The sequence below is a fragment of the Microcaecilia unicolor genome, chromosome 4 (genome assembly GCF_901765095.1).
Source record: "Microcaecilia unicolor chromosome 4, aMicUni1.1, whole genome shotgun sequence".
NCBI classification, from domain to species: domain Eukaryota; kingdom Metazoa; phylum Chordata; class Amphibia; order Gymnophiona; family Siphonopidae; genus Microcaecilia; species Microcaecilia unicolor.
In genome coordinates, this window is record NC_044034.1 from 72712576 (window position 1) to 72735976 (window position 23401).

The 23401-nt window shown below is 42.4% G+C and overlaps 1 protein-coding gene across 1 annotated transcript; it reads left to right on the top strand.

Moving 5' to 3' along the window:
- Positions 1 to 12644: 12644 nt before the first annotated feature.
- On the top strand, positions 12645 to 13845 carry GSX1 (GS homeobox 1). Its single transcript, XM_030199388.1, has 2 exons — positions 12645 to 13032; positions 13496 to 13845. Exons 1-2 carry the CDS (start codon positions 12645 to 12647, stop codon positions 13843 to 13845), a joined length of 738 nt encoding a protein of 245 aa, XP_030055248.1.
- Positions 13846 to 23401: the final 9556 nt, after the last annotated feature.

Below are 23401 nucleotides of genomic sequence, written 5' to 3' on the forward strand. Positions count from 1 at the left end.
TAAAAACTCCAAATTTGCCAGATCAATTGACCATTAAGAAGGGTAGTGCTAGTTTGTGACTCCTTCCAGAGGGAGACAGAATTGTTTATTTACCAACCAGATATGACATCCTAGGAAGTGTGCTTTTTGCTTGATGCCAAGATCCAAGACATTACAGAGAGTTTGCTGCAATTCTTCAAGCCCATTTAACGCTGGTCATTCCTGTTGGCACTAATGAGATTCTAGGTATCCCTCAGAGTGTATCAAAATGACTTCATGGCTGTGTGAGAGAGGGTGAAGCAGATAGGTGCACAGGTAGTTATCTCATCATCCTCTCTATCAAGGGTAAAGGCCAAAGCAAAGAGGCTCACATCCCAGAGGTGAGTACATGACTGCACAGCTGGTGCCATTGAGAGTGTTTTGGCTTGCTAGATCATGGGACAATTTTCCAAGAGCTGATGTGCAGTGATGGCATCCACAGTATCTTCCACAGTAGAATGGCTAACTTACTGAAGAGGATTTTAAACTAGGATTGGCAAAGATGGGTGAACAAAACCCTTAAGTAAGTAAAAGCCCTCTGGTAATACTACTAACCCAGTCCTCGGGACACACCTAGACAGTCAGGTTTTCAGGATACCCACAATGAATATGCATGAGATAAATTTGCATGAACCACCTCCATTGTATGCAGATCAATCCATGCATATTCATTGTAGGTTTCTTGAAAACTTGACTGGCTAACGGCCTTATTTTCGAAAGTGATGGACGCCCATATTTCAACCCAAATCGGGAGATGGGCGCCCATCTCGCAAAGGCGCCCAAATCGGTATAATCGAAAGCCGATTTTGGGCGTCTTCAACTGCACTCCATCGCGGGAACGAACAAAGTTGATGGGGGGCGTGTCAGAGGCATGGTGAAGGCGGGACTGGGGCATGTTTATCGGCCAAGAAGAGATGGGCGCCTTTGGCTGATAATCGAAAAAAAAAGGGCGGCAGAAGTGAGAATTTGGGTCGCTTTTGCTGGACCCTTTTTTTCACCACCCAAGTCCCAAAAAAGTGCCCCAACTGGCCAGATGACCACCGGAGGGAATCAGGGATGACCTCCCCTGACTCCCCCAGTGGTCACTAACCCCTTCCCACCACAAAAAAAGAACTTTTAAAACTTTTTTGACAGCCTATATGCGAGCCTCAAATGTCATTCCCAGCTCCCTGACAGCAGTATGCAGGTCCCTTGGAGCAGTTGTTAGTGGGTGCAGTGGACATCAGGCAGGCGGACCCAGGCCCATCCCCCCTACCTGTTCCACTTGTGCTGGTTAATGTTGAGCCCTCCAAAAAACCCCAAAACCCACTGTACCCACATGTAGGTGCCCCCTGCACCCCTTAGGGCTATGGTAATGGTGTAGACTGGTGGGCAGTGGGTTTTGGGGGGGGATTTGGGAGGCTCAGCACACAAGGGAAGGGTGCTATGCACCTGGGAGCTATTTAAAAATGTTTTTTTAATTTGTAAAAGTGCCCCCTAGGGTGCTCAGTTGGTGTCCTGGCATGTGAGAGGGACCAGTGCACTACGAATCCTGGCCCCTCCCAAGACCCAATGCCTTGGATTTGTTCATTTTTGAGCTGGGTGCCTTCGGTTTCTATTATCACTGAAAACCGATAGCGCCCAGCTTAAAAACGAACAAATCCTAGGCATTTGCCCCGCACAACCCGTATTATCGAAAAAAAGATGGGTGCTCATCTTTTTTCGAAAATACAGTTTGTCCCGCCCCTTCGCATGGCCGCCCATGGAGATAGGCACCCACTTTTGATTATGCCCCTCCATAAGGGTACTTTATTGCATGGAGCTGACACAGGCCCTGCATCAGGGGTCTAAACAAATAAAATACAAAATCAACAATCTCAACATTATGTCCTTTGTATGCAAATGAAAATGTAGAATCATAACATAGTAACATAGTAACATAGTAGATGATGGCAGAAAAAGACCTGCACGGTCCATCTAGTCTGCCCACGATAAACTCATGTGTATACCTTACCTTGATTTGTACCTGTCTTTTTCAGGGCACAGACCATATAAGTCTGTGCAGCAGTAGTTCCCGCCTCCCAACCACCAGTCCCGCCTCCCATCACCGGCTCCGGCACAGACCCCGTATAAGTCTGCCCTCCCCCATCCTAGCCTCTCAACCACCAACCCCTCTTCCCCCCACCACCCAATTTCAGCTAAGCTTCTGTGGATCCATTCCTTCTGCACAGGATTCCTTTATGCCTGTCCCACGCATGCTTGAATTCCATTACCGTTTTCATCTCCACCACCTCCCGCGGGAGGGCATTCCAAGCGTTCACCACCCTCTCCGTGAAGAAATACTTCCTGACATCTTTCCTGAGTCTGCCCCCCTTCAATCTCATTTCATGTCCTCTCGTTCTACCGCCTTCCCCTCTCCGGAAAAGATTCGTTTGTGGATTAATACCTTTCAAATATTTGAACGTCTGTATCATATCACCCCTGTTCCTCCTTTCCTCCAGAGTATACATGTTCAGGTCAGCAAGTCTCTCTTCATACGTCTTGGAACGCAACTCCCATACCATCCTCGTAGCTTTTCTTTGTACCGCTTCCATTTTTTTAACATCCTTCGCAAGGTATGGCCTCCAAAACTGAACACAATACTCCAGGTGGGGCCTCACCAACGTCTTATACAGGGGCATTAAAACCTCCTTTTTTCTGCTGGTCACACCTCTCTCTATACAGCCTAGCAACCTTCTCGCTACGGCCACCGCCTTGTCGCACTGTTTCATAGCCTTTAGGTCCTCAGATACTATCACCCCAAGATCCCTCTCCCCGTCCGTGACTATCAGGCTCTCCCCACCTAACACATACGCCTCCCTTGGATTTCTACTCCCTAAGTGCATCACTTTGCATTTCTTCGCATTGAATTTTAATTGCCAAACGTTAGACCATTTTTCCAGCTTCTTCAGATCTTTTTTCATGTTTTCCACTCCCTCGGGGTGTCCACTCTGTTGGAAATCTTGGTGTCATCCGCAAAAAGGCAAACATATGAGCTGGTGTTCATGTAAAATATACATATACATGCACAGATGTGATCATTATAAAACATTATACACAATCAATAGAAAACATTACACATAATCAAAAATAAAATACATTATTTGACAAAGAAAGGGTTACAACAAGCATTCTAAAATGTGAAAATGAGTGAAATATACCAACATGAATAAAAAGTGAAAGTAACTGATGTTGAACGAAATCTGCCAGTTTTACTGATAAAAGTGATATGAACAGTGTATAAAAGGGGCGTAGCCAGACACCCAATTTTGGGTGGGCCTGGGGCCAAGATGGGTGGGCAGAAGAACCTCGCCCCATCCCACAGGTGATTTGGTTTCTCCTCTTGCCTGCATGCCATACGGTCTCTCAAACATCCCCCCTCTCCTGTATACCTTTTAAATAGCAGATTTTCACCAGCAGTGAGCAGAAACTAATACACACTGCTCATGTTGGCCCCACACCCTTCCCTCTGATGCAGCTTCCTGTTTCCGCCTAGGCAGAAATGCATCAGAGGGCTATGGGGCCGGTGCGAGCAGTATGTATGTCACTGCTCACTGCAGGCGAAGATATGCTACTTACAAGGTATGCAGGAGGGACACTTGTTGGGAGTTTTTGGCTGGTGGGGCTTGGGGATCCCTGCCAGCCACATCATAGGTATGCTGCTACTGGGTGGGCCTGAACCCAAAGTGGGTGAGTCCACCCTTGGCTACGCCACTGGTATAAAATAAAAATGAAAATTAAACAGTCTTACCAGAACCAATGAGAACCCTTGAAAGCACTGTTTGTAGAATACAAAAAAGAGCATCACTAGTTAAAACTAAATAGATGAGTTGTAATAAACAGTGGGTTAAAAATAAACTTTAAATGACTTCACACGTAGGTGAGCCTGCCCTTGGGCGGGAATACTGTGGGATATAAATGTCATAAATAAATAAATAAAATAAAACTAAAAGACTCTCTTGAACTAGCACAGAAGCAATTAGCCTCCAAGCTTTTGACACTTGGAGGCTAAGGTCCCCTTATAACCAAGATGTAGCAAAAGGGGGCCTGCGCTGGCATCGACGTGTGTTTTTTGATGCGTGCCAAGGCCCCCTTTTACTGTAGCGGGTAAAAGGTAGGTCTTTCTTTTCTTCAGGAAATGGCCATGTGGCAAGTGAAGCACTTGCCGCCTGGCCATTTCGGGGAGAACCCTTACTGCCGCCCATTGAGGTGGCAGTAAGGGCTTCCGCGCTATCCCAGTGGTAATCAGGCAGCGTGCGGCACTGCCAGATTACTGCCAGCTATACACCGGTGCTACAAAAATAAAAATATTTCTGTAGCGCCAGATATGACAGCGTGCTGGGGGTGGGAACTACCGCCGGGCTGTTGCAGTAGCTCGGCGGTACTTCCTTTTTAGCAAGTGGTAAGTCTGTGTTGGGCTTACTGTCGCTTTGTAAAAGGGCCCTTTATTGCCTATTATTGCTAGTTCTAGAGGGAAATATGTATTTGCCCCTCTCCCTCTAGTTTTTGCCCCTGACACAGCCTTGTAGGCAAAACATGGCCAGGTCAGGCACTGTTTTTCCCTTAGTGCAACTGAAGCCTTTTATTTCTCCCTTTTGGTGGTCTGCTGTTCTTTCTGCAGAAAAAAAAAATAGCCAGTACAGTAAATTTGGGGGAGAAGATATTTTTTAGGCTTAAGGGTGAAAGGAAGGTGATGACCATAACATGGAGTTATTTAACACATTTTTCTGTTATGTTTTCACAGATAAAGGGCCAAGAGAAGGAATACATAAAAGAAACACAAATAGAATAGAAGTGAGGTACACCTTGAATGATTTTCAAAGATTGTGTTCATGATGAACTAACTAAACTTGGAACCAGATGGGATACATTTGAGGGTATTGAAGTAACTTAGGGAAGTTCTGATGGCTACGCTGTCTGACCGTTCAATGTCTCTTTGGAGTCAGGATTGGTCCTGGAAGACGGTGTGATTCTTCTTCACAAAAGTGGAAATAAGGAAGCAGTTGTAAATACAAGTCAGTTAGTCTGACCACTATGGTGAATAAACCAAGGGCGTAGCCAGACACCCAATTTTGGGTGGGCCTGGGCCCAAGATGGGTGGGCAGAAGTATTCCGCAAGTGATTTGGTCTCTCCCTCTCTCACCTGCATGCCATATGGTCCTTCAAACATCAGCTCCTCCCCTGCATACCTTTTAAATAGCAGATTTTCACCGACAGCGAGCAGCAACTAATACACACTGCTCATGTTGGCTTCACAGCCTTCCCTCTGATGTAACTTCCTGTTTCCGCATAGGCAGGAATACATCAGCGGGAAGGCTGTGGGGCTGGTGCGAGCAGTATGAGTCGCTGCTCACTGCAAGCATCTGATATTTACAAGGTATGCAGGAGGGACAGTTGTTGGGAGTTTTTGGCTGGTGGGGCTTGGGGAATCCGTGCCAGCCACATCATAGATGTGCTGCTACTGGGTGGGCCTGAGCCCAAAATCAAGCCCACCCTTGGCTAAGCCACTGGCTAAAACAGAGGATAAAGCAGTTTCTGGAATCTAATGGACTGCAGGATCTGAGACAGCATTGTTTTATTAGAGGTAGATCTTGTCAGACAAATTCAATTGATTTCTTTGACTGGGTAGCCAGAAAATTGGATCAAGGGAAAGCACTAGATGAGGTGTCATGGGTATAGTTACCATTGAGCAAGCCCGCCAAAATGCCCAGGTTTGCCCGATGGTAGAGGCCTCCACCAGCATTGCTCCCTTCCTTCCCCCCCCCCCCCCCCCGGGTCCAGCATCTCTCTGTAGCCCCACCCCACCCTTACAGTCATCCAAACACGTGGTGGGTTGCTGTAAAAGGCAGTGATGAAAACAAGTTGCCTCCAGCCAGCCTCACCAGGACCTTTCTCCCCTGCAGTATCCCAGCCACAAGAAGTTGTATCAGAAAGGTGGACAGATATTGGACCATGGAAGGGGGTCAGATGTGCAGGAAGTAGGGAACAGATAGGGGAGAAACTGGTTATGGGGAAGGACAGGGACACAAAGAACAGATGCAGGGCATGGAGGAAACATAGGGACAGGGACACAGAGGGGTGATGCTGGACACAAAGGGAGGAGATGCTGGACAGAGTAAGATAGAGACACAAAGGAGAGATGCTGAATATGGAGGGAGGATAGGGGCAGGGACAGAAAGGGGAGATGCTGGGCAGTACAGATAGAGTCACAAAGGAAAGATTGCTGGTGGACAGAGAGAGAGAGAGAGAAGAAATGTCAAAAGGACAGGAGACACAAAGAAAGGTAAGAAAAAATAGAGAAAAACAGAAATGAGACGCCGGGACCAAAGCAATGCTCAGACAAAAAAAGTAGAAAAAATGTAATTTTTGTTTCTGAATTTATTAATTGTAATATGTCAGCCTTGGGGAATTTGCCTGTGTGATATCTTGCATTTCAGTTTCTATTTCTATTACTATGACAAGATTTTTTTTAAAAATATAGGTCTGGAATATAGTTGCTTTTAACCACCAAGGATGGCATCTGGATAAGTCCCTAGGACTCCTAAGGGGTTACGGTGGGCAGGAAGTATCAAGGATTCCCTGTTGGGCAGGGGGATCAGATTGGGGGATGATAATTTGAGGGGGTCAGAACAGGGATATCAGTTGGGAGGATCAGAATGGGGAGTCTCAATTGGGCCAGGGCATCAAATCAGAGGTGATCTTAGTTGAGCAGGGGGATCTAATTGGGGGTTCTGAGTTAGGGGGATCAGAACGGAGGAGAATGGCAGGAAATCAGAATGGAGTAGTTAGGGAATTGGAGTGGGGTTGATTGGGGAGATTGGAAGGAAAATTAAATTAGTGACCCGGTGGCTGCCCCCCCCCCCAAAAAAAACGTTATTTGGGTAACAGGTACCAACTCATATTCAGTGCTGGCACCTTCACAGATAAGCAACCAAAGATGGGGCATCCATTTGTGTAGTTCTATCTGGTTACTTAGCTGTGTGGGCACTGGCATTGAATATAGCTTGTACCCACATAACTGCTGGCTCCTCCCTGACTCTGCCCCTGGACTGCCTCTCTACTGCCTGGTTTTGGAATGGGTGATTAGAGCTGATATTCAGCAGCACTGCCTGGTTAAGTGCCTCTGAATATCGGAGGTTGGCTTTTCCTGCTTGTGTAAACCACAGTGAAAATTGACCTTTTTTTTTTTTTGATGGACTAAAAGCCTCAGCCAACCCTGCCATGCTGGACATTCTTCTCTCACAGCACTCTGCTCTACCTTACCAGCTTCCAGCTAAATGCCACCCACAGTTACATTTAGGTACACTGGGTATTTCCCTGTCCCTGGAGGGCTTACAATCTAAGGCTCCTATTTACTAAGCTGCGCTATAGGCAAGCTACCGTTTAGCACTTGCTAATGATAGAGACACCCATATATTCCTAAGGGTGTCTCTAGCATTAGTGTGCAAAAAAGATATAAAGGAATTGGAGAAGGTGCAGAGAAGGGCGACGAAAATGATAAAAGGGATGGAATGACTTCCCTATGAGGAAAGGCTAAGACTGTTAGGGCTCTTCAGCTTGGAGAAAAGGTGGCTGAGGGGTGATTTGATAGAAGTCTACAAGATAATGAGCGGAGTAGAGCAGACAGATGTGAAGCATTTATTTACACTTTCAAACAATAATAGAACCAGGGGACACAAGATGAAGCTAGAATATGGTAGATTTAAAACAAATAGGAGAAAGTTTTTTACTCAGCGTGTAGTTGGACTCTGGAACTTGTTGCTGGAGAACGTAGTGACAGCAGCTGGCCTTATGGAGTTTAAGGGGGATTTGGACAGATTCCTGAAGGAAAAGTCCATTGAACATTATTTAAAAAAAAAAAGGGAAAATTATTTTTTTGGGGGGGGGGGAGGGGGGGGGGGTTGCCGGATTCTTGAAGCCTGGATTGGCCGCTGTCGGAGACAGGATGCTGGGCTTCATGGACCCTTGGTCTTTTTCCATCATGGCAGTGCTTATGTGTGTTAATTTTAGTGTGTGCTAAAAACGCTAGCGCACCTTAGTAAACATGGCCCTAGGTTTGTACCTGAGGCAATGGAGGGTTAAATGACTTGCCCGAGATCACAAGGAGCAATGGCAGGATGTGAACCATTGCTTTGTCCATTCAGGACTGAAAGAAAATCTCAAAGAAAATTCTGTCCCACAAGTGTGCTGCTGTCTTGGCTAGATCTCCCACAAATCATGAAGTTTTGAGCCTAGCAAATAGCCATGACTCAAATGTTTAAGAGTTACTGCCTTTGGTTACCTCCATTAGTATACATCCCTCTTTTGTTTAGGCACTTTCAAGTGTGTATGTATGGAGAAGGGGGGTGGGGTGGCATTGTTAAAGACAGAACAAAATCAAAGAAAGGAATGGGTAGATGTGAATTGCCTGTTTACTCTTTCCAAAAATACTGGGACTAGATAGGGGGCATGCAATGAAGCTACAAAGTAGTAAATTTAAAACAAATTGGAGAAAATATTTCTTCACTCAATGTGCAATTAAACTCTGGAATTCATTGCCAGAGAACGTGGTAAAAGCAGTTAGCTTAGTGGGGTTTAAAAAAGGTTTGGATAGCTTCCTAAAAGAAAAGTCCATAAGCCATTATTAAAATGGACTTGGGGAGAGCCACTGCTTATTTCTAGGATGAGCAGCATAAAATATATTGTACTGTTTTGGGATCTTGCCAGGTACTTGTAACCTGGATTGGTCACTGCTGGAAACAGGATACAGGGCTTGATGGACTTCGGTCTGTCACAGTATGGCAACGCTTACATAATAATAATAATAATAATAATAATAATAAAAGAAAATCAGTATGAGGAAAGCATCTTATGATTTATAGGCTTAAAATACTTCACACTTTCCTAAATTATTGAAAATGTAATTGTTTTCTAAATATTTTGGTGAATCTTCTTGATCCTCAATCATTGTATGCAATTTTGTTATGTGTTTATTATATTTATCATGATGTTATCATCTATTTCTATTACAGCAGTTTTAATTCTTTTTTTTTTTTTTTTTTTTTACTTTTTTTGGTTATTTATTTATTTGTTTATTTCTGCTTGATATCCCGCCATATGGCCTGTTCTAAGTTTCAAAGCAGTTTACAATACAATAAAATAAGTTGGGAGAAGACAAGAAATAAAGAGAAAAAACCAGCCCTAGTGTAAACCTGAAGCAAAGACTTGAATACACATGTGAGATTTAATTGATTTCCTAAATGCAAAAAGGGTTGGTAGGTTCCTAATGTGAAGCATAAGCTCGTTCCACAGTTTTGGACCAACATAGCAAAAATCAGTGGAGCATGAAGAAGTGATTACAATGTCATTTACTTGTATTTTTTGGTACATGTATTATAATCGTCAATTCTTATGTTCACTGCCCTGAACCCAAGATTGTGGCTGTATATGTTTGCATTGTTATTGTTACTACTGGCTATTGTTATTGATTAATGGCTAGCATCGGTTAATAGTCCTCCGATACTAAGGGTTTCTTGAAATTGTATCTATTGTATGGGGGAAATGCTTAGTATCTTTTAAGCAGTACAATTGATTCCTTCACCACTATTCCTGCACTCTGATATGAATACATGGTCTGGTGACAGCCTATCAATGCATTTGCCAGAGATAATTTAGATGCCATTGAGTGTTTTAGCGATCGAGATAAAAACAAAATAGTGCTCAGTCATTCGGAAAGATTTAATAGTACTCGGTTATGAAAAGCAATCACACAACGTCTTTTCTTTCTCTTCCTTATATTTAAACTTGACTTTCTGAAGAACATTGGGTCCGCTAGTATCAGCGAAGTAACTCCATACTCAACATGCCCCGGTGGTTCTCCTTAGCAGACGGAGTTGAACTGCTTCCTTTTTCTAACATGAAAAAAGAGTTAAGCTGCCTTTGTTTTCAAATTAAGCATACTTCATTAAAATAAATAAATAAAGCCAGTGCCTGGCAGTCGTAATGATAGTTTGATTCATGTAGGTGTGATAAAAAGTTCGAATTCCCCCTACCCCAGCTTACACAAAGGCACATGTACATGGCATGTTTTTGGGTGCGTGTTATGCGGTTGCATTCATATATGTAGCTATTTGTGTCTGCCTGTGTATGTTGGGGAACAGGTCTTTCAGCCTGTGTGGCACCATTCTATCAAGTGGTACTGATAACATATTGGTCCTAAGACGTCAACTGATTTATACATAGACAAACTACAAATCAGAGGTTCATTTATTTAAGGAAACACTCAGAAAGGAAATATGGCTTCCATGGAAATGTTTGTTGCAATTTTGGTTTATTTGTTTTTGGACAATGCATGTGCATTTCTGCATGCAGACGGATATTGTAGCTGTTTTGTTTTCCTCTGAACGTATCACAATTAATATTTTAGAATGAAGCATGCAACAAAAACGAAAGCAATCGCTTTCAGAAATAGTTTTAATGCAGGCTTGGTTATTGCAAAAACCTCAGATCCACAGCAGCACATCTTTGAAACGATTCAGTACGAAACCGATTCCATTGTTGGACTGCACATTAAAAAGTGTTACTTGCTTTGAAGTTTTTGTCTAATGGATCTAAACTGAAAGAAAATGTTTTCCTATTACCTAATTCAATCATAGCGAAGAGACTTGGTAAAAAGCCCACGGATTTTGCCCAAAGTGTGACAGAGTTCTCTTTGTGTTTGCTTATCCTCTGCTGTCACACACTTTAATTCGCCTCTCTTTATCTGGCATTCAAAACTTTCTTCAATGACATTCAATAAGGTCCAGCGACTGAAAAAAAAAAAAACTGGTTATTTTTTAGATATTCTTTCACAGTAGCTTTGGCTTGGTGCTCATTCACTGGATATTAACCCCTTGCTTGCAGGCGTATCCTGGCTGTTCCATTGCACAAAGTTAAGAAGAGAACTGATGCAGAACTCACGGTTCTGGTTCGGATCTGGGTTCTGTTCTTGTCGAGGTATTGATGCATGTTTACCTACTTACATTTGTCTTGGACTTTGGGCAGAAATGCTGTCTAGGGAACACATTCTATTTTTCTCCTCCTGGGACTGGAATAAACAGTTATACCAAGTTCCTGTTTTTCCCACCAACTCTCCAAAACCAATGATAATTAACTAAACATATAGTCTACAGTCTGGTATTATATTACAGCTGACAATCTCATTATGTTAAGGGCTTGTGAGCTGCTTTGTTTTTTCAAGGTTGATCAAAAGAGTGTACTTAACTTTTGGGAATATTAAAAAAAAAAAAAAAAAAGGAGCATTGCCTTTTTAGCTGTTTCCCTAAAACACAATTGTAAAAAGAGGATTGAGAGAATAATTCATCAATAACTATTTCGTCCTGTCAGTAATTTTAGGTGGGCTTTAAAGGTTGCTGATGTGACTCAACGGCAACGAGAATTGCAGTCAGTGACTTACCTTAATTCTGAATTATTTTTATTTCTGCTGGTGTGCATTCGTCTAGGTAGATATTCAGATATAGTTACGGTGCTATATTTTCTTTGACACTGCCATCAATTTATTTATATTAAAGTTACGTTTGAAATAATTTGTACAATTTGTTTTGTGTGAGAGAAAAAAAAATCTGGCTGGTAAAACAGCTTCCCGCTGAAGCATTCAAAGCCATCAGCTTTGTGAATCCACTGGCTTAACAATTGTATTATTAAAGGATGGACTGTTTAACCGCTGAGTACAGCAGCATTTATCAAACTGTCCAGGGTACGATTTCGGGCCGTCTAATGAATTTTTAAAAAGTTACAGCGATCTTATCCTTTATTGTCTCTGTTCTCATAGGCTCCATTTCACCGCCACGTTAAAAAAAAAAAAGTAGGTCTATGAAAGATGTCTCAGAGCGCTCATCAGCTGAAAGAGAAGAAAATCGGAGTTAGCCAGTATATAGCCAACCGTTTCAAAATCCAACAACTGGAGAAAGCAAACAGATGTGAGAGAAATACCTCCTGAATACGACTAGAAAAACGAACGGGACACAGTGCAACCCTAGAACGGGAAGGAAACCTTTAAGAATTCCGATATATTTATCAATAAAAAAATATATCTAAACAAGGGAGAAGGGAGATTGGAGGTAGCAGGAATATTCCACAGGTGGGAAGAAAACAAACCAACTCCAATATTAAACTGAGGTGGAATAGATAAATAGGTGGTACACAAAGCAGGTGAAAATGCAGGATAAATAATATAAATAGAGTAAGCTTCTTTGAAAGCGAAAGAACAGAAAAAGAGAAAGAAAAGAATAATAAATGAAGGGAGAATGAGAAAATAAACTACAAAAAGGGAGAGGAGGGGAAAGGACGCCTGTTACGGCGTGGGTGGGGTCGACAAGAATAGAGTACATTATGCAGTTCATTTAGTTAACAAGTGAAATAATGAGGAAGCGTGCAGAGTGAATGCCAAGGGGGGGGAAAAAAAAGCCACAAAAAGCCTATTGAGAGCCCTCCGCCGCTCCTGGCGTAGTCATCACATGGCGAAACCCCTATTTAAAGGGGCGTCCCGTGCGCTTTCAGCACCACTCTGCTGGCCAGCACCCGAGGCTCGCGCTCCCAGCCACCACCCAGGCGAAGCCTCTGCTGCAGCCATGCCGCGCTCCTTCCTTGTGGATTCCTTGATTCTGAGGGAAACGAACGACAAGAAGAATGAAAACACGCCACCTTTATTTCCGTATGCCGTGCATCCAACCCATGCCTTGCCAGGGCTGTCCTCTGGCTCTTGCCACTCTCGCAAATCGGGACTGCTATGTGTGTGTCCCTTGTGTGTCACCGCTTCACAGCTCCATCCGCCTCCTCCGGCCATTCCCCTGTTGAAAGCTTCCTTTCCCGGCTTCTCCTCCCACTCCCAGTACTGTCACTCGCCCCTAGGCAGGCAACACTCGGTTTCCTCTGGGTCCAGTGTCGGTCATGGACCTGCCATTTACCAAGCAGCATATTCTCTGCCCGATCCTAGGCAGTTCCACTGTATCTCTGTGGGTAAGTAACATTTATTTGCTTACATTTTGATTATTCGCCCTTTCCAGAGGCAAATTCAAGGCGGAATACAACGAATACTCAAACAGCCCTCTCATTTCCAAAATTCAGTACGGAAGCAACTACCGACCTGTGAAATTGGACAAAAATGTATGAAAATTTTTGCCGAACCGGGGTGGTCTACTACATAAGCGTTCAAATTCTGATAAAGCGCCCAATTCTACGCGGTCTTGTTTATTTGTTGAATGAAGCCTCGCGCACAAGCATTACATAAGCATTATATCACATCCGAACGGGACAGTAAGGATAACACTTCTGTAATTCGTGGTGTGCATTTTTTAAAAATTCTTATGCAACATACTGCTTAAGTCATTAATAGTCCTGCAATGTATCTTGTTACTGTGATTACAATAAAATGTAGTATTGTGTTCTCTTCTGGTAACTGTTCTCTCCTTCCTGTTCCCAGACAGCTCCTCCAGCCATTTACCCAGCAGCAAACGAATGCGCACAGCCTTCACCAGTACGCAGCTCCTGGAACTGGAACGAGAGTTCGCCTCCAACATGTACCTCTCTCGGTTGAGGCGCATCGAGATAGCCACTTACCTGAACCTGTCCGAGAAACAGGTCAAAATCTGGTTCCAAAACCGAAGGGTCAAGCACAAGAAAGAAGGCAAGAGCGGCTCTCACAAAGGCGGCCCCCACAATTGCAAATGCTCATCTTTGTCTTCTACAAAATGCTCCGAGGAAGATGAGGACGTGCCCATGTCACCATCACCTTCAGGAAAAGAGGACAGAGATCTTACTGTTACCCCGTAATATCAGACTACCAAACTGCCTCACTGTTCCCAATAATAATAAAAAGAATCACTTTTCAGACTGTACCTCAGGCCAAAACACTTTTGTGGAGTTTTTATGTATGCCATGTAAGTTACAAAGAACTCCTGATTTTAGGAATTGCTGAAATCATGGCTACATATAAGTTACCAGTGACTGACTCTGTAAATATATTGTATATACTCCTCTATATGTTTAATATGACATTATGTTGATTTGTCCTGGATTGATTCCAAAACTTTAACCTTTTTAAAGTCATCGCTCATCTTTTGATTTTTATGGTACCTGTAAAAGTAATGTACCTGACTCGCTAATCGTATCGCTCAAATGTAATCTTTCGCCACATTATACTACTATTAAACATTTCTATAGCGCTACTAGACTTACGCAGCGCTGTACAAATTAACATGAAAAGACAGTCCCTGCTCAACAGAGCTTACAATCTAAATTGGACAGACGAACATTATGGGGGGAAAACGATTCAAATATTTTGTATCAATGCTAGGAATGGTTCTGCTTTATTTTAAATACATAAATGCGTCTCTAAAACCTGGTGCCAAGGACCTCCTATTGGTGATCTACAGATATGTACACGGTTTGAGTTTGCCTTCTGAAAAGTTGTTTAATGTTTGAGGGGAGTTTTTTTTTAATACACCGAATGTATATTTGTAAGGTTTCCCTATATCAGGAGATATTTATTTATTTATTTATGTAAAGAATAAAACTTTTGATAGTAACCTCAATTGCATCTTCTCGTTATTCTTTCAGGATCACCTGCCACCTGCAATGTATACTTTAAGGTCAATTTGGGTGTCTTATTTCGTGTAAGCATTTGGCCTATCTGTTTCTAGAGGAGCCTAGTAGGGTTTCTTTAGAAAATAGAGCCTTACGTCATAGAGTGATTCCTGCAATAGTCAGGAGTTTAAAACAGATGTAAAAAGGATTTATCCCCCACAACTTCTTCTTCTTACAAATATGCAAATAATGTTTTTTTTTAAATTGTAATCTGGCTTGACCTGCCTGAAACGATATTATTTACTTTACATTTACGCATGAGTGTCCAATCATACTTCATTTTCATTTGCTTTTCTTGGCAAGGTAAAACCCCTTTTAAAAAGTGAATGCTCTTTGTTCTCCAATCCAATACGCAGCGTTTTTCTTTCTCTCCAGCCAAAGGCCATAATACCAATGTCTGTAAGATATAATAAAATGCTTAAATATATGTCCAAGCACAGAAATACATTTGCACTTGTAATCTTAAAAATATGAAAATAAAAATCCCCCAAACCAGACCATCTAGAAAAGATCAGCTTGCAAAGAACAAGTTGAAAGTGAACTAAATCTCTATAATGTCTCGTCTCAAGACCCTGTCGTTGTTTCCTTAATCTGCTTTTTCGACTCTTTCAAGCGCCACATCACCACCCCAAATACGCACCCAATTCCTACTACAGTAGCACAAGCAAAATCCAATGAAATTCATGGACTAAAAACGAGAAAAACTACAATTTCAAAACATGATTTATTTTTTTTAAACGGAATAAGCTGACGATTTAAAATTGCATCGGTAGAAAAGGGGATGAATGTCGAAGCTATCATTCACTTTGGGACTTGGGATGAATGACGTTGCGCTCAGTAGCATTCTATCCCGCGCAGTTAGCCACATCAGCCGTAATTAAATAGCCAGGTTTGTAATCGATCTTCTAATAACAACAACAATTCTTATCTACACGTTCATTCCAATTCTGCAAATCGCAAAGTAATATATTAAGAAGGGTGCAGTACTAAATACAATTCATTTGAATATTCTGTGGTAGTTAGGAGTTAGCTTGGAGCAGAATGGAAGGAGACAGTGGTAATATTTTGGACAACTAGGCAAAGCTACTTTCGTGCGTTATTTCATAACTGTTCAGAACTATGTTCATTATGAGAGGATTCATGAGCCAGGTGAACTTCGGACATGAGACCAATGCCAGCTGTTTTCTCTCCAAAGTCTCTTCCCATTTGTTCTGGCATATCTAAGTTCAAAATGCAGCTTTAAAAACGCAAACCTAATTCTTAATCCTCTGTCTGGATGTATATCAATGGTGGCTTATCCGCTGAATATATAATAACCAGCATCCTGCCGGCACAGGCAGGAATTCCAGCAGTGCACTGCCAGGGACAGGAGAAGAGAGCTGCACGTCTGAAGATAAAGGATGTATTATTTATAGATTATGTTTTTAAACACGGCGTCTCCGATTTTTTGCCTTGCCCATTGATTGAGCCAAAATCGTAAGGTACTCGATGTTTGAAATTATATTCCATTTGGCAATGTTAATCTTTAGGCAGCTGCTGTAACCTGTTCCTGGGCTCAGAGCGCTTTGATCGGTTTAAAACAGGTACAGCTGAGCTCGAATTGTTCCGGAAGGGGCCAGTTTTACTAAGGACATCTGTCACCTTCCCCCCCCCCCCCCTGCTCCCCGATTAGTGGATAGGAAAAGAATTCTTGGAAAATAAAGCTTACGCGGATGGTAAGCTTGGCCCAAATGTGTTAAACAGAAAGCAAGTGGACTGGTCTTTAAAGCCAACTTGAAGACTTTTAAATGTCAGTACAAACTCGTAGGTAAGACTATTTATTGCTCAGGAAGAGTCTGCTATAGGTTAAGTCAGCACTTGGAAAGGAAGATGATAGGACTGAAGCCTTCCATCCTGGACACCTGCTATCCTGAATGGGTCTCACTCACCTTCATTCTATATTCAGACTTACCGACAGGATAATCTGGCAAAAGGATCATTTTCCAGTGGGAGTGCTTTCTGCTGCTATTTGTGCTAATAATGAACACTCACCTCTTAAAATCCTATTAACTGATATGTTTTTTAAAAAAAAATACGCACGGGGAAAACACGAGCGCAAGTTTTGCATGGAGCAAAGCTGGTATAAAGTTTTATGTTTAAATATCATTATTATCATTCAGCAATATAGTGAAAGAAAATCTGCCACCACCAAAACAACACATTTTGCAATTGAAGCATGCTAAGAAAAACATCAGTGACAGTATTACAATTTAATTTGTCTCCTCCTTCCCCCCTCCTACACCCCCAAAAGAAACTAAATCTCCCACCCCGGGGTATCATAGGGTCCATTATGCCCAGTCGCCTCCTAGTAATTTAACTCCAGCCCCTGGGAAAACAATGAGAAATGTCCCTCCTTTTATTATCCTAACGTACAACACCGTTATATTTCTAGGATATTCAGCAAAGCTGATCTAACCCGCGTTGTTAAAGTACTCAAACAAAGGTCCCAGATCTTAAAGAATCTTATTTATTTATTTCTTTAATTTTTGCTTTCTCACCCAAAGTGTCAATAGACAGTCGCTCCATTCTCAATAGTTCGTGCATCTGATTTTGACATTGTAATAATGCTGGTGGGAAAACCTGAATCCATTCCACAACATCCACAATTTCATCCATAAGATCCAATAAACTCCTGCCTGGGGTTGCCTCCCAAGCAGTGAGAGGAGCAAATCTGTGAAATGCAATGTGATATATATTATTACTTTACCAAAAACATCCTGCATAGAGGTATTGGAATGCATTCATTTCAACAATTTCCTGCCTTTAGGATGCTCTCTTTTCTTTATTTATATTTGGCTCACACTTGTTGGTAGGTGGCTCAAAGTATTACTATTCCTCCCTGAGGCAATAGAGAGTGACAAGATTTGCCAGAGGTCCTGGCAAGATTTCCACTGTGGATATCTGGAAAAAACTGGGCAAGGGGGGATGAAGGTCATCTACCCAGGGCTGGCTCAATCACTAGGTGGTTGCCTAGGGCAGCAGCTTCTGTGGGCAGCAAAGAGCTGCTGATGTCAAAGCAAAACAATAGATCTGGGCAGCCACACAAATTCAAAGAACCATCAATGTGTACTTTTACCTCTAGGAAGGGTGGGTAATTTTCAAATTGCCCATTTGACTGGGTAAATGACTTTTGGAAATTGTCTTTATTGTGTGTGTGTGTGTGTGTGTGTGTGTGTGTGTGTGTGTGTGTGTGTGTGTGTGTGTGTGAAAGACAGAGATACATATACACATACACACACAACAAAGCTTAGTATTTACATACATGTCTTGGGAGGAGGGTATAGCAGTGGCGTAGCCAGAAGGCAATTTTTGGGTAGGCCAACAGCTTGGATGGATGGGCACCATGATCTGCCCTTCCCTGCCTCTCTCTCTCCACCACCCCTTTCTGACGCACTTCCTGTTTATGTAGGGACAGGTGGACGTAGCAGAGGGGAGTGGAGCTGCCTAATGAAAGAATGGCAGTGCTGCTGGCGACGGGCGAAGAAAAGAATAATGTAGGGACCGAGGCAGCGCCAGCGGGGAGGACATGCGAGGGGATGTTGGGTGGGCGGGCCTGGAGGGAAAGTGGCTGGGCCTGGGCCTGTCCAGGCCCGCCCATGGCTACGCCCCTGGGTATAGGAGCCTAAAAGTTAATTGAGGGGGGGGGGGCTGTGAGGGAGTTTATAGAACACTGCCCCTCACCTTTAAGAATAGCTCTTCAGATAGCCTGAGCCACATTAAGATCACTAGTCCCGTCCAGGAGGAAGTGAGCTGGGAGGGGGTGGAGTCAGAACCAGGACATATAAAAGGCAGGGCCAGGATGGGGTTAAGGAGGATCAGTGAAGGAAGAAGGGAAGCCCCAGCATATGCTGCTACAGTTTATGTCTTGTGACTGTGACCTGGTTCAGGTAAGCCACCCTTTTGATTTAAGACTTGCAAGCTTTGAGGTCTGGCTGAAGCAAGATCTGGAACTCAGAAAAAGACTGAAAAAGAAGAAGTTCCGGGCTGTATTTGGGGTGTGGCAGCTCCACCAGCCACAGACTATGCTCTGGGCCCTGTCAGCCACAGGCCCTGGTTAAGACTGTATTTACTGAACTACAGAGATGTTTCACCTTTTGTCCCTGGCACTGTGACATAACAGGCCTTGAGTTTCAGTTAATAATGCACTTGTTTCACTTTTATACCTTTGTCTGGTTGTGTTATTTCGCAGGCCCATCCTCAGTCCTTGCAATATTACAGAGGCTGAAGGTTTACCTAGGGTATTAAATATCCTTGCACTGTCCCAAGTTCCTCTCCTACTCTACCCTCACCCCAACTGCTAACTTCAACTCAGATGTTGTCCTATTCTGATATCCTCATCTTACCTGCTGTGGCGCAGTGCCATGATCTGATCACTGAATATAACCTAAATGCCGTTTGCAAAAGTCAGCATGGAGCCTGCCCAAGCCCTATGGCACCCACTTTCTCTTCTCACAGGGCTTACTGTTTCATGGAAACCCTGCAAAGGGAGAGCAGAAGATCGGGTGCCGAGGGCCCTGGGCAAGCTCCCTGATTTTCAAATAGCATTCCTGTTATGCCCAGCTACCTGATCACGTAAGTACACAGCAATACCAGGTCCAGTGATGCATGGAGGGGAAGCAATATTTCAGCACCTACCAAAATTTGGTACTAAAAGCAGTTGCCTACTACTACTACTACCACTTATCATTTCTATAGCGCTACTAGACATATGTAGCGCTATACACTGGACATGAAGAGACAGTCTCTGCTCGACAGAGCTTACATTACAATTTAATTAGGCCAGACAAACAGGACAAGTAATGGATAAGGGAATTACTAAGGTGGGAATGATAAAACATGGGTATTGAACATGTTGCCTATGTCTAAACTTGGGTCTGCTAAAGTCACAAGGTGTTATCAGCCAGATTTGAACCCCGACTTTCCCAAGTTTCAACTGGCATTTCTAACCTCTAAGTCTGTGCTTCTCAACCTAGTCCTTGGAGGACGCCCAGCCAGTCAAGTTTTCAGGCTATCCACAATGAATATGCATGAGATAGATTTGCATGCACTGCCTCCTTGGTATGCAAATAATCTCATGTATGTTCACTGTGAATATCTGAAAACCTCACTGGCTGGTGTGCCCCAAGGACTGGGTTGAGAAGCACAGGTCTAGTTTACTCCCTCTGCCATATAAATGAACCACTTAGAGAGCGCTCTGTAGGATTTTTACCTGGTTAGAGATCTGTGGGAAAATAATTCTCTGTCTCTTACTGCACTTTAGTAAAAGGCCCCTTTGTAAAAGATCCCCATTGCCTGTTTCATTAACACTTTGAATAGAAAGTAAGGGTATGCGAATGAGTAGTTGAGGGACAGTGGAGGACTCACGATCACCTACTGACTTTACAAGATTTGGTGACAATCCGTAGAGGTAAAATTAGGTTAAGCCCTATCCATCATAATCAGTGGCAGGAAGAAATTAAGTGGCATCTGCAACTATTTTAGATGCTACTACTATTTAGCATTTCTATAGCGCTACAAGGCGTACGCAGCGCTGCACAAACATAGAAGAAAGACAGTCCCTGCTCAAAGAGCTTACAATCTAATAGACAAAAAATAAAGTAAGCAAATCAAATCAATTAATGTGTACAGGAAGGAGGAGAGGAGGGTAGGTGGAGGTGAGTGGTTACAAGTGGTTACGAGTCAAAAGCAATGTTAAAGAGGTGGGCTTTCAGTCTAGATTTAAAGGTGGCCAAGGATGGGGCAAGACGTAGGGGTTCAGGAAGTTTATTCCAGGCGTAGGGTGCAGCGAGACAGTTGGCCTTCTTAAGGAAGGCCAACACAATTTGGCACGCCTGATGTATTGTTTCCTTCTCAGGCAAAGTAATGTGGTTGGCTCTTAGTCCACTTGAAAGTACAGAAATAAAAGTTACTAATGCAGATTGTGTGACTCTAGAGAGTCACCCAACAGAAAGGACTTAACAAGGATCTGGGGTTCCTAACCCATTATAAACCTTAAAGCTGTTGATCACCCCACCCTCACCTATCCACACCCATCCTGTTAGAATATCAATGATATGCTTTGATGTCCCCATGCATACCTCCTACCCACCCCCATTCTCCCACCCTGTCAGACTGTCATAGTAATGCTTGAATGTTTTCACTTATATACACTGTCAGCTAGCACATTTGCTTATTTCCGATCTGAGGAAGAAGGGCAACCTTCGAAAGCTAATCAAGAAATGTATTAAGTTATGTCCAATAAAAAAGGTATCATCTTATTTTCTTTTCCATGTTTTATTTTGTTTGATTTCTATTGTGACTCTAGAGAGAATTTTCCCTGCTATGTTACAGGAAGCCCAGGCTCTTTGGGCTTCCTTTCTCCTCAGATATCCTTCCAAATGCCCTGTAATGTTTGGTCAATCTAATTTAAAGGGACCACGTATTTATTTGTGTGGGGATTAAAGCATAGTCCAATAATCAAATTATCCCAAACACCTAATATTAAATCATTTTTATGTATAATCGATCCTATCACAGTATACTCATTTATACATTCATTAATATAACTAATCAGGGATATTCAGAATCTTTAACAGCGCAACCATCCAAAAAATCATTCTTCAATATAATGATGGTGCTGTTTAGCTCGTCATAAATCAACCCTTTTTCTTTTTTCTTTTTCCAATATTATTAATATTTTCTTAGATAGTAAACTTCTCAGATAGTAGACTTTAAATAAACAATTATAACTTAGCTTTTTAGCAGCTATAAGCAGCATTAATTCTCCAGCTTCAAACCTCCGCCGACTTGGCCAGGTTTCGAATTTCTTCGTCAGGGAAGAGGTTTGCGTCTTAGATTTTACTTCAACATCACAATAAAATGTAATGTTTGGTGGCATTAGCTATGTTTTCTTCACCCATGAACAACTTGTAAATCGATTTGCTAGAATATGTTGCTCTTTAGATCCATGTGCTGCAGATTTACTTAAATTTTTACCAGATCAGGTGTGTGATTGGCTTATAAGTTTGTTGAATTCTTTTTTGAGAGATGGTGATTATGTGGAAGATATGGGAGATATTTCTCTCACTCAAACCTTTTGCTTAAGGGCAAAAAATTAGACCCTATGGATTATAATAATTAACTATTGACCAATTGCTTATATCCCTACCCCAGGCACACACGGCCACTACTGTGTATCTGACTTAACATATCTCCCAATTATCAAGAGGTAGTGTGTTTTGGACTTTTACTACAGGCTTGGAAATGCATCTAAATATTAAATAGCTTCCTAATTGTAAAACACTACTGTAATTTCACCAAATTGTAAATTGTAAGCCATTTTGAACTGAAACATGTTTCTGGATAACAATGGGAAGAATGAATAAATAAATGACTGCTTGTTCTTTCAGGACTACCGCCAACACAATGCGGCTCATGGTTTCTACGTCTTCTGGGGTATTCACTCTATTGGCTATCTTCATGTCATCTGCAAAAAAAAAAGCAAACTTTTCTTTCTAACCCTTCAGCAATGTCTCTCACAAATATATTAAACAGAATTGTCCCCAGCACCAACCCCTGAGGCACTCCACTGCTCACCTTCCTTTCTTTCTAGTGGATTCCATTTACCACCACCCTCTGCCGCTTGTCAGTCAAACAGTTTCCAATACAGTTCAGCACTTTGGGTCCCAAGTTCAGCCCTCTCAGCTTATTCATGAGTCTTCTGAGAGGGACTATATCAAAGACTTTGCTGAAATCCAAGTAGATTGTCACATCTAACACATGTCCTTTTTCCAGTTTTTTGGTCACCCAGTCAAAGAAGTCAATCGGATTAATTTGGCAGGATTTCCTTTGGTAAAGCCATGTTGCCTTGAATCCTGTAACCCATTGGCATCTAGAAAGTTAGCTATATTTTCCTTCAGAAGCAACTCCATTATTTTTCCTATCATCGACATGAGGCTTACCGGTCTATAGTTTCCCACTTCTTCCCTGTCTTCTTAAGAGGTCCCACCAGGACTTCTCTGAGCTCCCTCACTATCCTGGGATGTATCCCATCTGGCCCCATAGCTTTATTCACTTTCAGGTTTTCATTCTGTGAACTGGGCAATATCCAATCCATTTCCAGATATACCCTCGGCAGCTGACCGTGGTCCTTCTCTGGGATTTTCTTCCATGAACACTGAAGAAAAATATTTGTTTAGAACATTTGTTTTATCATCATCATTCTCAATAGCCATTCTCAGCATCTTTCAGTCTTACAATCCCATTCCTAGTTTTTCTCTTTTCCCCAATATATCAGAAAAAGGTCTTGTCACCTCTCTTTAACCATTTTTTCTTCTCTGTGCTTTTGCTAGCCCTATTTCCCTCTTTTCTTCTTTGAGTTTAAACTAGTAATCTTTTCTTTGATCCTCTTGTTGCATTCTTATGTATTTCTGGAACAAAGCTTCCTTTGCCCTTATTTTTTCAGCCACTTGTTTGGAGAACCATAGAGGCTTCCTGTTTCTCTTGTTTTTGCTTACTTTCCTTGTGTAAATATCAGTTGCCATATTTAAAGCAGCTTTCAGCTTGGACCACTGTGCTTCCAGTTCATCTATGCCTGCCCATGCCATCAGCTCCTTTAGGTATTTCCCCATTTTACCAAAATCAGTATGTCTGAAATCCAGTACTTTGAGTTTTGTGCATCTGCATTTTGCTTTTGCTTTTATATCGAACTATATCATGTGATGAT